This window comes from Barbatula barbatula (genome assembly GCF_947034865.1).
Source record: "Barbatula barbatula genome assembly, chromosome: 21".
NCBI lineage: Eukaryota > Metazoa > Chordata > Actinopteri > Cypriniformes > Nemacheilidae > Barbatula > Barbatula barbatula.
The window spans coordinates 1,560,719-1,576,058 of NC_136784.1; the positions used below are offsets into that span (position 1 = coordinate 1,560,719).

General features: G+C 40.3%; 1 protein-coding gene across 5 annotated transcripts in view; it reads right to left on the reverse strand.

The window, feature by feature from the left end:
• Positions 1-15,340, reverse strand: part of hivep1 (HIVEP zinc finger 1) — a 44,039-nt gene that overhangs the window by 28,072 nt on the left and 627 nt on the right. For 2 of the 5 annotated variants that reach the window (XM_079485325.1, XM_079485329.1), the window contains exon 2: positions 13,363-13,507. In XM_079485325.1, coding sequence (XP_079341451.1) covers positions 13,363-13,402 — 40 coding nt within the window. In that variant the 5' untranslated portion in view covers positions 13,403-13,507. Of the gene's footprint in view, positions 1-942; positions 1,473-13,362; positions 13,508-14,304; positions 14,901-15,077; positions 15,314-15,340 lie in introns of those variants that run through there. The other 3 variants (XM_079485326.1, XM_079485327.1, XM_079485328.1) reach the window with 3 other exon arrangements.

Here is a 15,340-nt window from a genome sequence, read left to right on the forward strand (position 1 = left end):
AAGTTCGGTACGATTTCGCTGGAAATATCAGTATCATGTCATCTGACATCAACACACATAAATATAAGAACATAAAGTCACCTGGAATTTTGTTTTAAACAGAGATGCAGATAAAGAGGCAGGATTGACGTTTTAAAGGTCCAGTGTATGTCATCTAGCAGCATCTAGCGGTGAGGTTGTGAATTGCAACCAACGGCTCCCTTCACCCCTCCCCCTTTCAAACTCTAAGGTGGCTGTCTTTTTGCTCCATTGACATCCATTCATAGCCAAACACAAGCTCGTCGCAAGATATTTTACATTTCGCCGCATGGCAAAGTTCACGTTTGGTGAACTCTGACCTGGTCTCACACGTCACGTGAATGATCTTTATACTCAAAGACATAGAGTAGATATGTATATTATATTGCATTTCTGTCAATATATCATCCAAAAAGGACATATTGGACCTTTAATATAAAATCTATATTTTATCTATATGCATTTTCTTTCTGTAATGCATTTTACGTATCTTAAAGTCACTGCAAATTAAACTTTTTACATTATGAAATTCAAACAGTGGTTCTGCATTATTTTCTGGAATCAACGTGCATTGTGAATAGCTGCACATAAATAAAACCAAGTTTCCTCGACGCTTAGAAATACAAATGCAAAGCTTGCGTGACATGTTAAAACATAAAAAAATGCAAGCAAGAGACAACTTGATTAACACGACAGTAAGCCAACAACACTTTCCAAAACACAAAAGCACAAAACTGGCCATTCGAGCAACCTTTTGAAAAAACACAAGACACAACATACACATGCACAGAAAATATTGAAAATATTGCATACGTGAGACTAACTTATATTTGTTAAAATAAAAGAAGTCAAAAGACAGAAGTGAAAGAGGAACCAAGCATTAAAACAGGTCACCACATGATCGCAAGCTCTCACACAAAATACCTGTGCGACAGACGACAGGGTTGTTTTCTGTCCCAGTGAAAGTGTGTCCGTATCAGGATGAGACGGATTTCCCTGCGCCACGGAACGCTGCTGGGGAACACCTGAATGTGTCCTCTCTCAAACACACACACACCACATAACCACAACACACAGTGGACAGACCTCGCCTAGAAACTCTTTCTCTGTTTCGCTTTCACTCTTATAAAAGCCGTCTGTGTGTTGATAGCTCACTCCTGAATAAGATACCGTTCACGACCCTCCCTCCTTCCCTCCCTCTCTCTCGTTTCCTCCTCCTCCTGCCTTGTTCTCTGACTAGCGACCTTTCTCCGTGTTTTTAATCCAAGCGCAGGGAAAGCCCTGACCACCACCACACGGACTCTCAGCGAATGAGACAGAACAGAGCGGAAGGTCTATAAAAAGCCAGCAGTCTAATTCCCTCGGCTGAGCGCTCGCGCCGTGCACAACCGAGGAGCCTGAAATGTTTGTCAGCATCAGATTAGTTCCTAACCCACTTGTGGAGAACTGCCGCCCACATCGCGCTCAAACACACCTATTAATACACGACTCGCACACGCCACAGCCACCCACTCGATATATAAAAACATAAACACGCTGAGAGATGTAAACAGACATCTATGCTCCGTTTGTTCTGAACGACATGCATATTTAATAGTGACTGTCACTGCGATACCCTTATGAAAATTCACAATGGTTTTATTATAGTATAGATGGTCACACATTTATACTTGTATACACTAGTTAATGCATTTGCACCGAAGAACTAACAATAAACAGTACTACAGCATCTATTAATCTTACTTTATGTTAAGTTAAGCGTTTACTACTACATTTTTTTCTAATGAAAAGTTGTAAATGTTAACATTAGTTATTGCACAGTAAAATGACAGAACCATGTTTTGCGATAACTAACATTAAGAAAGTTTAATAAATGCTGTTGAACTATATTGTTCATTGTCAGTTCATGTGAGCTAATGCATTTACTAATGTTAACGAACAGAACCGTAAAGGGATAGTTCAACCAAAAATGATTCATTTATTCACCATTGAGAAACACAGAGAAAGATATTTGGAAGAATGTTTGATACCAAACAGTTCTGGAGCCCCATTGACTACCATGGTAGGCGAAAAACTATTATGATAGTCAATGGTGCCCCAGAAATGATCGATTATTTGATTCTTCAAACAAATCTTTTGAAACTAAATGTATACAAACTAAGAATTACTCGAGGGTGAATGAAGGATGTCAACATTTTTGGTTGGCGCGACAAGACAATAGAACACAACAGGACTGCTTGTCGTGTCGCATCCGGTGTAGACACGGTGTAAGTGTACAAGAGTACCATATGTTTACAAGTTAAAGCATGCTTCATTGATTGTCAATTATTAAAATGAACCATTGATGATTGTAATATGCAACAACTATTGATATTATGACATTACGTTACGTGACATTTTAAGATATTTAGAAATGCATGCAGCACACATTCACCTAAACAGCTGTCAGGAAATCTCTGGTTAACACCTGTGAGTTGTTCTGGGTGGATGAGTTTGATTCTCACAAACACACACACACACACACACACACACACAGCGATTAGTCACCATACCTAGACGTACACAGTCACACACCCCAGGCGTTGTGTAGTCAAAGCCCAACGGTTCCCACGCTCACAGCACACACACACACTATCATCACTATATCCCTGTAAACAAGCACTTGTACATGCATAAACAAACCTGCGGAGAAAACACATAAAACAATGCATGCATTCTGAATGGCATACAGTATGCATACGTGTCCGTATACATGGTACACCTGAAGGATCGACCACATTTGGAGCAATTGAAAGCTGATCGTGTAATAAATGCTGTAGGAGAATATTGATCACGAGGTGATGGGTGAATCTAAAGTAACATCATCTGTATTACGGTTGTTTGATAATAAATTAATACAAATTAGAAGAAATAAGTTGTCTGCTTTTATTCGTTGAATTAAACATGTCCTGTACTACTGCGTGAGTCGTTTATTCCCGCATAGCGCCACATATTATAACAACAAGAAAAGATCGTGCAGATCTGCCCCGCTACCGCCCAACGGGAAATGCTTGCTTTCAGACTAATTTCTTTCTAATTTGTAGATCTATGAAACGGGAAATGAAGGGAAGACCGCGAGAGGAGATTCGCTGGAATGCTCGAACCCCTGCCCTCCTCCCCTACCGCAGAAATTCCCATAGCAACAGCTGCCGAAGAAACAGCCCACGTTACGCCAGACAGAAAAGCTCAGCTAGAGGGCAAATGAGAAAAAAACACCACACAGAAAGCGCGATCGCGTCTCCCGCTCATTCATTCCTCTCTGCCAATCACTTTCTCTGACTGTCTTTCATTTTTTCCCCTCATTTTCATTCATCCCCACTCGCTCTTGCCATACATGGTTTACCCCATCACTGCCTCATCTCTCCATCGCTCTCTCGCTTTATCAATGGTTCACCCGTAAATCTCGTCTCTTTCTCATTCATGGTTTATTTTGCCCCAGAATGCAAGCATTTCCTCAAATCAATTCTAATGATCAACCTCCGGTCAAAATCATTCGTGCATCTCAAATCATTTAGCTTTTTTATCATTTTAATCACAAAGGAATGTATAAAATAATGTCTGAAATAGATTGAAATAGAACAGAAATCACATGTCTGTGACAGTACAAGGCTTTATAAACACAGACACACAAAAGGATTCTGATCGAAGACCATAATTGTTTCTAGCCAATTAGACAAGCTTTTTGCCTGTCAATCATTTTGCACTTTTGTCTGTGGTGGGCGGAGTTGTAAAGAGAGGAGGGCATATGGTAAACAGCAGGGGTTGTAAATATGGTGAAAACTGACAAAACGGAAGAAATCGTTTAGACTATATGAAAGAGGATTTATCATCTAACACTGCTTTTTTTGTAATGTTGTTTTTCCACCTCAGTGAAGAAAACAACAAACCCAACATGTTGTGGCAAAGCATTGCAGCAAAATTTTAAAACAGACGAGACATGACGGATGTTTTGAAGGAATAAAAAGAAAGAAGTAAAAACTGTATACAGATGTCAGTAGTTTGATAACATCCACATGCTATTAAATGCTTTATAAATCATTTACTGAACTACTTCAGGGAGCAAATATTCTCCAGATACGAGCGAAATATGAAAATAACTCCATTTGGTACTCGGATGCTCATCAACGTTAATAACATATGTCCCGGTTTCTAAAATTGCAAAATGTTCCTTTAGGGTTAGAGTCATGGGGTAATTATATTTACATTAAAACAACATCTTTCTAAATATCTGTGTGTGGATAATAGCATAAAAAAACACATTTCCACAAATAAGAATTTGTGACACCATTCAATTATCAAGCGCTTGAAGTCCCAATCAGAGATTTTGAGTTCATGAAATAAAAGCAAATAGTAGAAAACTGTCTATCCCTTCAAGGACAAAGTCAAAGCTGGAGACAGAGAGAGACAGAGAGAGAGAGAGAGAGAGAGAGAGAGACAGAGACAGAGAGACAGAGACAGAGACAGAGAGAGAGAGACAGAGAGAGAGAGAGAGAGAGAGAGAGAGAGAGAGAGACGGAGAGAGAGAGAGAGAGAGAGAGACAGAGAGAGACGGAGAGAGACAGAGAGAGACGGAGAGAGACGGAGAGAGAGAGACAGAGAGAGACAGAGAGACAGAGAGACAGACGGAGAGCGAGAGAGAGAGAGAGAGAGACAGAGAGAGAGACGGAGAGAAAGAGAGAGTCATGCTGGTGGACAGATTGTGACTCTCCTTAGAGAGAGTTAGAGCATCGGCACCAGCAATGCCAAGGTCATGGGTTCGATCCCAGGGGATTGCACACATAGTCAGAAACAAGTGTATAATAGAATGCAATGCAAGTCGCTTTGGATAAAGGCAAAAAAGCATAAATGTGAATGTACTTTCCAGTGGCAGACAGACAGAATTTGTGTGTATAAACTTTGCCCTTAACAATTTACTGTATACCATAAGTGCACAGATGCATTTTATAAAATAATAAGGCAAATAATTTTTTGTTATGCATCTTATTTTATATTGCACATAAATCTCTTTCATGTTTCACTGCAGTAGAATGACTCAATATTAGTAGTAGGGCTGGGCGATTAATCGAAACCGACACTAAGAAGCTCTATCCGACGCAATTTTCCAATGTCGATAATATCGATTACTTTCCCTTTAATATCCATGTCGACGCGTGCCGCTATACCTCACTTTTTTCAGAGCACTTAAAACATTAGATTTATTTTGGACATACACATGTATGTTAGACATTATTAGACACTGTAAGTTGTCTACCTTTACGTGTGTAAGCTTACAACAACATCACAGCGTTGTTTTTTTGTAAAATAAAGTAAATAAACAGGGCACGTTATCAGCCGTCGCATAAATCATTTCTGAAATGCGTAACTGATCCAAAACTCTGCAAATACTTATCACACAAACATAAAACGTATGTCTAAAGAAAGCTTGAAATGTCTACTTTTAAATGACCCGATTCAAATGAAAATCTAATATTCTGCGTTTATGTAATATTCGTGAAACACAGGTACAGTTGATACGAGACTTTCTTCAGGTCTGCTCCCCTTTCAGTAATCACAAGACTTTTAGTCCAAAAATGTGCATATTGTGAGAAACATATATATAATGAAACACGTTTAACGTATTTCTTTAGAAAGACTGATGAGTTTTAAGCTCCGTACAACTATTGAAAACTCCCGTCTGTTTCTTTCACGACACATCTCTTATGACGGCAGGACTGGTGTCTCCAGGCAGAGTCCCAAAGTACACCCGATTTCTCGATTCTCGGAGAAGCCCAAACACTGGAGGAGTTTCCAGAATCTGGCATTTCCATGAGGTGAATCTGGCATTGTGCTGCGTAAATCTTCTTTCGTGCATGCGCCTCGAAAAACACACACATCCTTCTACACAAGAGAGAACCTATTTAGTTCTGGTGATGAGATAGAAGCACACACACAAATACAAATCTGTTCTTAAAGGGACAGTTCACCCCCAAAATATCTCATCATTTACTCTCGCTCATTTATAACCAGAACGCAAAAGAAGCATAAAACGCGCTAAAAAGTCTTTGTGATAGCTTGGTGTGTTAAAAACAGACTGGAATTCAATTTATCATTATCAGTTGACTGGTAATCTTCCAATCGGTGTTTGTGTTCAAATATGTCGTGCCAGGCTTTCCAAACTATCTCCATCTGGCTTCCACCAAACAATGTAAGTCATGCAAAGACATGAGGGCAACTATATGTTGACAGACTTTTTTTCTGTCTATTCTGTCTATTTACAATTCTTTCTTCAAATACTTTTTTCTTTTAAAGGCCCTGTGAAACGGAAGTTGCAATCGTTTTTACTTCCGGAATTTGAAGCATTTCTGAGTTAAATGGAATTTCTAATTAGGAAAGTAGTGGGTGTGGCTTTAGTTTTTTTCGGCGATTTGATTGGATGTATTAAAACAGACATTGCATTTTCAACTGGAACTGGCAGCAGACTGACAGTTGAAGGGGAGGAGTTAACCGATGCCCCGCCCAAGCCGCCATTTAAGATGGATAGTCATTACAGGAAGGATGTGCATTTTCAGATTTTAACTAAATTTTATGAGGGGACACGAATTTGAAAATGAGAAACTATTTACAATAAACGCTGTAATATTTCATACAAAATAGGCATTGCAATTTCTTATTGAATAACTTTAACTCTTTTTTTCTTTCCTTCACTCCCTGAAAGAGATGTTACTGGATTCCCATTGAGTCCGTTGCCTTCTGCATCATCTCTCTCTTGCTCTCGCTTTCTCTCGCCCATTCTTTTCCTCTATTACCATCCCCTGATCCCCTCCGGGGTCAATCCCACCGACAATCAATTGTTCAAGTCAATCCACCTTTTCCCCCAAAAAAGAAACATCATCGTTCTCCTCCTGCAGTCAGACTCAAGCAACAGCACCTGCACACAGATTCATGCTGTTCCTGTTGCCGTAGCAACAGCTACCTCCAGCTTCACTCGTGTAAACCTCACACACAAACACGCATGCCCCACGCAACGCCCTTATAAGGCTTTCCTGTCGATGTGAAGGAGTTAATATCTTCAAAGAAATTCAGCTTTTTAATGAAGGCAAGTTGTGATGTTTCATTAGATCATTTGCATTCTGTTTACTTTCTTAACACACAAAGTTGTCTCTGAAACAACTTTAGTTGCTCTTTAGGCTATTATAGGTTATTCAGCCTGTCTAATATATTTTGCCAACATTCAGTCATTTCAGTAAACCATAAAGGTTAAAACAATACTGGGAAAAGAGATTCAACAAGGGTGTTAACATAGGGGAAACATAGAGATGGTCTTGAAGGTGAACTTGACCTTCAGCCTTCATGTCCCACTTTTAAAGGCTCTTCAGAAGTGGGTGTTGTGTGTTTTAGAAGAGGACTAGGTCCTCCACAATCCACGCTCACGTTTAGTACTGGTTCAAGTCTGGCATATCAAACGCCCAATTTTCACCGTCCAATCGGTTCCCAATGGATAAAACCCTACCTACATTTTTACACTGACCATCTTGTTCCACATGAAATTAAAACACGGCAAAAGTAAATTTTTATGCTTTTTTTATCAGCAGTAATTTTCCAAACCACTAACAAAAATAGTTTCTGTTTGCTGGTTTGAATCCGTCCTTATGATTGAATTCTAAAAAGAGAGACACAACACGGTGAATGTAGGTATGCAAAATTAAAAGCAGAAAGACATACACACTCCCTCTCATTATTTGAAAACAGACAAACCAAATGAAGCTGAATTTGTTTCCTGACCACACAACCCAGTCGTCTAGACCTCACATACAGGCCGAGATCACACGTGGGTGTAAATGTATTTTCTGAAAATGTGCTTGTGTATTTACATTTCTGCATTTGCCACTTTAACTGTATATAATGCGACTTGCAGTAAATTCGGTGTACGTTTTTATCACAAACATGTGTGCTTCAACTTTTCAACTGCAGACGCAATTCTGTACCAACTGAGCAACTGAAACACAAGCTTTATTTTAAAGTGTTTAACGAATACTTCAGCGAACACACAAACGCACACTTGCAGAAGCTTCTCAGAGTAAAGCTGGTGGGTGGTGTTAGTCCTGTATTAGTCACTTCGGTCCGATACGCAGTCAGAGCTTGACAGACATTCAGAATGAAAGTGCGAGGGGGTGGAGAGAAGAGGGGGGCTCGAGTATATTAAGCAGCGAGGCTAAAGTTTCAGCTGGATTCAGGTGTAGACACCTACGGCACAAAGCAATTTAAGGCCAGCTAACAGCCTCACAGAAAAGCATAAATACGCAGGAGTTTCTTACTACATTTTTTCCATGGTAACAACGGTTTGAGCCTAAATACATCTCCTATCAAATAAAATTCTGGAAGGATGTAGTGTCATCCATATATAAATAACTAGATTCCTCTTAACCGGTTCTACTCGGCCCTCAAACCAGCGAGGAGGCTAAACACCGCAGTCTCTAGCGTCTGACACGTCAGCCATCTTAAAATGGTCCACTCACAGTTTACTAGAATGCAACGGTACTGCGCAGCCATGTCTCTACTTTTTAAGTATGTATGTGCAACTATAACATGCATAATAGTGCTACTGTAATGTCTTAACATTAAATTAGTGTGACAATAAGGGTTGTTTATATTTAAATATACACCTAGTTTAAGGGGTCCCTGCTCCATGCATCTCTCATCTAAGGGGTCCTTGTCATTGAAGGCTTCTGCTCTACATTGCAAACGTGGGATGACAGAGCAAAAGGACACATCTGTAGCCCCCAATGATGTCAGAAAAGCCCACAGCAAGCAAGGAAATATGGTGCAGACCAACGTGTGCTGGACACGCTTCCTTCTTTAAAAACATTTTTAGCTGTATTACTGGAAACAGTCAGCGTTTCCATGGATGAAGGGGGGAAAAAATGATGAAAATTACAAACAGTACAGGCCATTTAATAGAGCTTCAATGACCAGTGCTTGCATATGAAAAACAACCTCTCACGTTCAATTTCTTTGCCCTCTCTCTCTCATACACACACAGTTTCATGATAGTCGATCAGACATGGCTGAACCTGTTACTGTGCTTCTGTTATAGTTACTGTTGCTAAAACGGAGGGTGATCCCAGCCGCAAGGAGCAAGAACCGAGAGAGAGAGAGAGAGAGACACAGCTGTATGGAAAAGTGCAGAAAAACTGGTTTGAGACAAGTAAAATTCTGTCATCCTCAAACGTGCATCTTCGGTCACTACTTCAAGCACCCTTTCATAATAATTCATTTAAATTACTTATAATAATTCATATTAAAATAATAATTTTGCAAAGTAAAGAATTCTTAGGACAATCAAGATTATCATTTCAAATCTCACCCGAAATCTTCTACTAAAGTACTAAAGAAAATGTTGGCTTAATGTTATAAGAATGCCAAAAAATGTCTTGGTCCTTTCAAAAATAGATATTGTATTCACAAATGTTGCTTTTTGAGATGATGTACCGAATCAGTTCAGGTGAACCCCAGAGCATCTTTCCACTTCCTGGTTATTGCTATAAAAAGGACCTTCATGTTTCAGATTCTGGAAACCATCGAGTTCATGAACCCCTCTTAACCCCATCAAGACCTTTTGACAGCTGACGATAAGTGGAAGCAGAGAGGCGGGACGGGAGAAGAACATTACAGCAAATTATGCAATTTCTGTCCTACTGAATTCTGACATTGAATCAGAAAATAAGTGTGTGGTTTTTGCCAATGCAAAACTTGCTTTCACAAGTGTGTTCTGAGTGTTGCTATGTGGTTGCTAGGGTGTTCCTCAATGGCTCAAGTCAAGTAGTCCCAGCCCAACTCACTGGTCTTGCTTGATGATGACTTAAACAAACAGAGCGAGCATTTAAAAATGTTTGCTTTGTTTTGAAAGTCCATCGAAAACAAGTCACACCCTAATAAACACGAACTTTTTTCTGTAGATTCTCGCCAGTGGCAGAGTTTCTTTGCAAACTCAATACAGCCTTGAGGACACAGAATATTTCTTTACCGATTTCTCCATCTGATTAGCAGTCAGCCACGAAATCATTACTTTTTACCTTTTCTTTTACCTAGATTATTTTACCTTTGCAATCTACATTCATTTCACACATCCAAACTCTATATTTCAACAATCAGCCTACAGTCTCATTGGTTGCTTTTATTTTTCATCGAAAAATTGAATACTTAAATTAAACATAACTGAGACCTCCATCAAATCCCTGAAGTGACAAAAGAACAATCTCCGAGCAGCCTTCCTCGGAGCAGCCATCTGCGAATCAAGCGATCGATCAATGCCACCAGACCTGAGATTATCAGCGCCAGCGCGGATTGCACAATCGGACCCTGTGCACGCCCGGACTCTCTGTAGGTCGATGACCAAACCCAGGAGTCGATTATTAACAGGCTTTCCGGGGTCGCACACTCTAGTCGGGCATTATGGGTAAAACATTTACAGGAGTAGTTATAAAGGGACGTTTCAGGTCACGACATCAGCGTCTTTCTTGCATGACTGCAAAGGGCTTTTCCATTTTAGCATTCTGTGGTCATCTCCCACGAACAGAGCTGAAACAGTCTGACACAGTTAGCCGAGCACCTGCGCGTGGGAGACGTGCGTTAACCCAACGGCAGGTTGATTCAATATCTCAGACGGAGACGGAGGGACTATTTCAGGAGAAAGTGTGTTATGAAGTGTTATACAAATGGGAAGTGGAGGATGGCCCGGAGGAACAATTTAACCCTTTACAGTCCCTGTGCCAACCGCTTATATTTCAGGAATGTTCAAGAACAACGTGGTCAAGACATTCAAGTCACGTATAGAGGCTGTGATATAAGAATATGTGTTTGTGCATAAAAAATAAACAAGCGATAATGCATTTCATAGGAAATCTTGATGTATTCAAAAGCTGCGGCTTAGAGGAAGTAGACAACTGCGCATACTAATGTACATCACAAAATGATTCGCACACTAACGTACACACCGTAGAAGAGAGAAAATCAGTATCGTTTTAAAATATCAAGAACAAAAAAAAAAGCCATGCAGTATGTTGACAGAACAAATTTAAGAAATTGACTTTTCAGTGCTTTAAAGAGAAAGTTCATCCAAAAATAAAAATCATTTATCTCTCGTATTGTTCAAGAGAAGATGGTTTTGTGTTCATACGATGGAAGTCAATGGGGTTCAATGTGGTTACCAACATTCTTCAAATTATCTTCTTTTGTATTCTGGAGAATAAAGAAAGTCTTACAGGTTTGGATTTACACGAGGGTGAATAAATGATTTTTGATCTCCACAACTTCAAAACAGTGGCCGAAAAAAAATATTTTGTTTGTGCATTTGTGACCTTATTGTCAGAATCTGCGAAACCGTTCTTCAGCGGTTTGTGTTCATGTAAATGCTGAGAATCATGTGACATACGGGTTACAGTAGCGTGAACGTCTGTGTGCTTGGAGACCAGCTGTTTCAATAAAGTAAACACTGAGCCCGGCGGGGGGGAAGAGGTTCCATACTTCCTGCCCGTTTACCCGCAAACTGCGTCACCAAAGCGTTCCTGCGCTCTGCAACAGCTCACAAGATGGCAAACACGGCCTGACACTAAGCAATAACTTCAACACGCTACCTTACAGTAAATTCACCCGGGTAACCCGGCCGCCTCTGAGAACAATAAAAGCTTTATGCTTTTAAACTCGGACCATCTGATGGGAGTATGACATGTGTTTTAGGAAGGGTGTGTACCTGGCTGATAGACAGAGGTCGCCTCTGTATCCATGACATCAAAAACACAGTGACCCAACACAAACCAGGGAATCCTCGCTGGTTCCTCCTCCCTGTTTTCTTTGTTTCAAAACATTGTCATGTTGTCATTTTAATTTGTCATGGCCTGCAGCCATATGCTAAAAATGTTATTGTTCTTAATTTCTCACTGTTAACCTGTTCAAGATTCAACGAAAACATGCCTGGTTCACATTTTACACCAGAAAGAAATATATATTGTATATTTTTGCATTAAGAACATTATTTTCATGACAATTACAAAAGCTTTTATTACTGAAATGCATCCAGGTGTTTTTTTAGATGATTTTTAGTAGCAATTTATTAATATGGTATTAATTTATTATTTTTAAGTCGCTGTAAAAATTTAATTTACAAATGGCTATTTTCTCATAACAAACTGCAGCATGTGTTGTAAATGGTTTACCGATGTGGGTCATTCTCTTTAAAAAAATTGTGTGCCCTTATAGTCTATATTTAAAATATGAAAATGCACTTCCGTCCGGTAATGACTATCCATTTTAGATGGCCTATGTTAAACGGCTTGGGCGTTTTGGGCAAATTGTCATATTCAAAATTCCATTTCACTCGAAAATACATCTAAATAAGGAAGTAAAAAGAACGCAACTTCCGCTTCACGTGTACTTTAAATCTACAAAAGAGCAAATCCTTTTCTATGTATACAAAATTGACAATATGACAAAATGTAGGCCTTTTGTTAGTTTCACATATAATCAAAATCGCGTGGTGTTAAATTGCCTTTTAAAATCATTGCTCTTAAAACGTTTTAAGTTTCTTCATGCAAAATATAATTGTGTACTTTTGCAGTCAAATATGACCTAGACATGTTCATGACAGGTTTTGTAAGATTCTTCATCTCACTTTGGTTGCGTAAGGAAATATTCTTGACTCTTGAATTGACGGATGATAGTTCACAACCTGAACTAACCATACAACATGTACAGTTCAAGTGGTGGGTTTGGGGTGGGGGGGATCTGTTACAGAGGAAATGTCTAAGATTCCACAGTGATGTCACGCATGGAAGCGCAATTCTGGCGTGTACCAACATGCTTGGTGCACTTTTAGTCCCGCCTCAATCCCAGAAAACATTAAGCGTGACCTTAGCGACCACGTCTAACATACATAAACAACACATGAAACGTAGTTATTTGTGAGTGACAACCAGCAAGTGCATCATAACTCTACGCGGCTCAGCTCTCTCTATGAAAGGGACATGAAATACCTTCAACTTCCTGTCTGAACAGGAAATGTGTCAATACAGGATATAAAACTGAATTAATCCATTGATTTGTTTAGGTCTTTAAAATGATCACAAGCAACACAAGCAAATCTGATTCCATAACACATAAAACTCATTTGGTTCTCTTCACGAATGACAGATCACAAAGAGTCATCACCAACTTTTTACCAGTTTGACAAAGAACGCCTTTCTTTTTTTAGAAATGTTTTAAAAGAAATAAGAGACACTTTTTTATGTTCGGTCCAAAGCATGTCCAAGGAAATGAATAGTCAAATCTCACCCTTCAGATTTTTGGGGTTGTTTTGCTTTGTACGGGGCATTTTTAGACTTTTCCAGCTGGCTCAGTGAAACATCATCCGGAAAGATGCTGGATGGAATGCGGCCGGTCACCGAGAGGAAAAGCTGCAGGAACACCCACTGCACATCTAAAGGAGACAACAAACAGATTAAAGTCAATGCAAACGGGACAATGTATTGAGAAAAGGCCAGAAATGTATGCTTTTAAAGACACGTCCGGTGCTTTCATCACAAATCTTATCTACATAAGTGGCCTGTTATAGTTGATGCCTTGACTGAATAATCTCGAATACACACACCTGCATCTCAATGAAATGATAACGCAACACCATATTTATTATACCACGACGGATATGAAATACACTGAACTACAGTTTCTAGAAGCACGCAACGTGCTTTTAAATGATAAAAAATGAGCAAATCTGTATCATGCGGCATTCCTGTACCTCAATTTTCTAATTCAGCAAATTAACCAGAGAAAAAGGCACTGGTATTTATACCAAATGATGCGCAACTAGATTTATAAAGATGAATAAATCATAACAGTGAGATGATGAAAACGGGATGGTGGGATGATGTATTCTTAATAAGGTGAAGGTGTTAATATGCAAATGCAATAACTAATGGCAGAAACTATTAACTAGTGGCGGACTGATATTTTTGAATACTGAGAGACAAATAAATTCAGTCTGGTCTGGTCGACAAACACAACTTGTTAGGTTTGATGATAAATAGATTGCAACTGCAGGACTTCTTGGCATTACAATGAAGATATTCTTGCGTCCTTTAAGTTGTATTCTATATACACGTTTTCTTCAGCTCTGTTGCACAGATGCCTCGCCCAAACATCCCCGCATGCATTCATTCACGCCGCGCGCCAAATCCCGCACAAATGTTTCTCCTCGCCACATTACGTAACACTTACTACGAGTGTGTATGATTTCTCCGTGTGGATCTCTACGGCAATGACATCACCTCCCCGTGGATTCGAGAACGGGCACACACACAGCGCATGCACCGCGTCTCGCACACTCGCAGGACTTTAAACAATCCCCAAACGCGACTACAACGTTACCGTCGCAACACGTCACACCTGCTACTGTAACGCAATGGTCACAAAGCAATGTCAAGGTCAGGGGTTCGAACCACAATGCGTGCCTTCAATGCACAATGCGTCTGCCAGGTACAAAACAAAACACAATGTACAAAAAGATCTGTCTACGGATTTCAGGAAACACCCCGAAACCAGTCTAACAGAAACTGCTGCAAACGAGTCACATGGGTCACATACGTAGCCTGCTTGGCATGCATTGGCAAAAAAAGATGGCACAGGGGTTGCTTCTGCAAGAGCCCATATCGTGAGTCGCGTTGTGTACTTAGATCCGCATGCGATGAGTCACCACGTGTCTTAATCCTCGAGCGGTACCAACGCGCAACATTTGCCTCCGAATGTAACCGCGCTCTCGCGCAACATTTGTGGTGCCAAATTCAGGTGAATGGCGCATTAATGCCTTTAGGAACACACGAAGAGGGCGGAGCCGGGGAAAACCCCTGTGAGTCCTCTGCAACAGGACGCGAAAGAAGAAACACTTCCCTAATTCGATACCAATGCGCTTTAAACCGGCTCGAGAAGCGCAACGCGCATCCGATACACGATAGTTTGTGTCATGCGCTCGGACGGGTTTGTTTCATGCTTACCTGCCGTCGACTCTCTGCAACAGTGTTGCGCGCTTGATAAACATTTACACCCCGCGTATTATCATTCTGGAGACGTGCGCTCTCGGCGAGATACAAAACACGGGCCGGACCCGGCAACAGCTCACGCAAACATGCGCATAAGTGAAGAAACCCTGCGAAATCTCACTTGCAACAATGTACCCCAAAACAACATCGCTAGGAGACACGTCAACGCACCTCATGTGTCCATACAACGCACTGCGCCGCGCGCGTCCAAGCGCTTA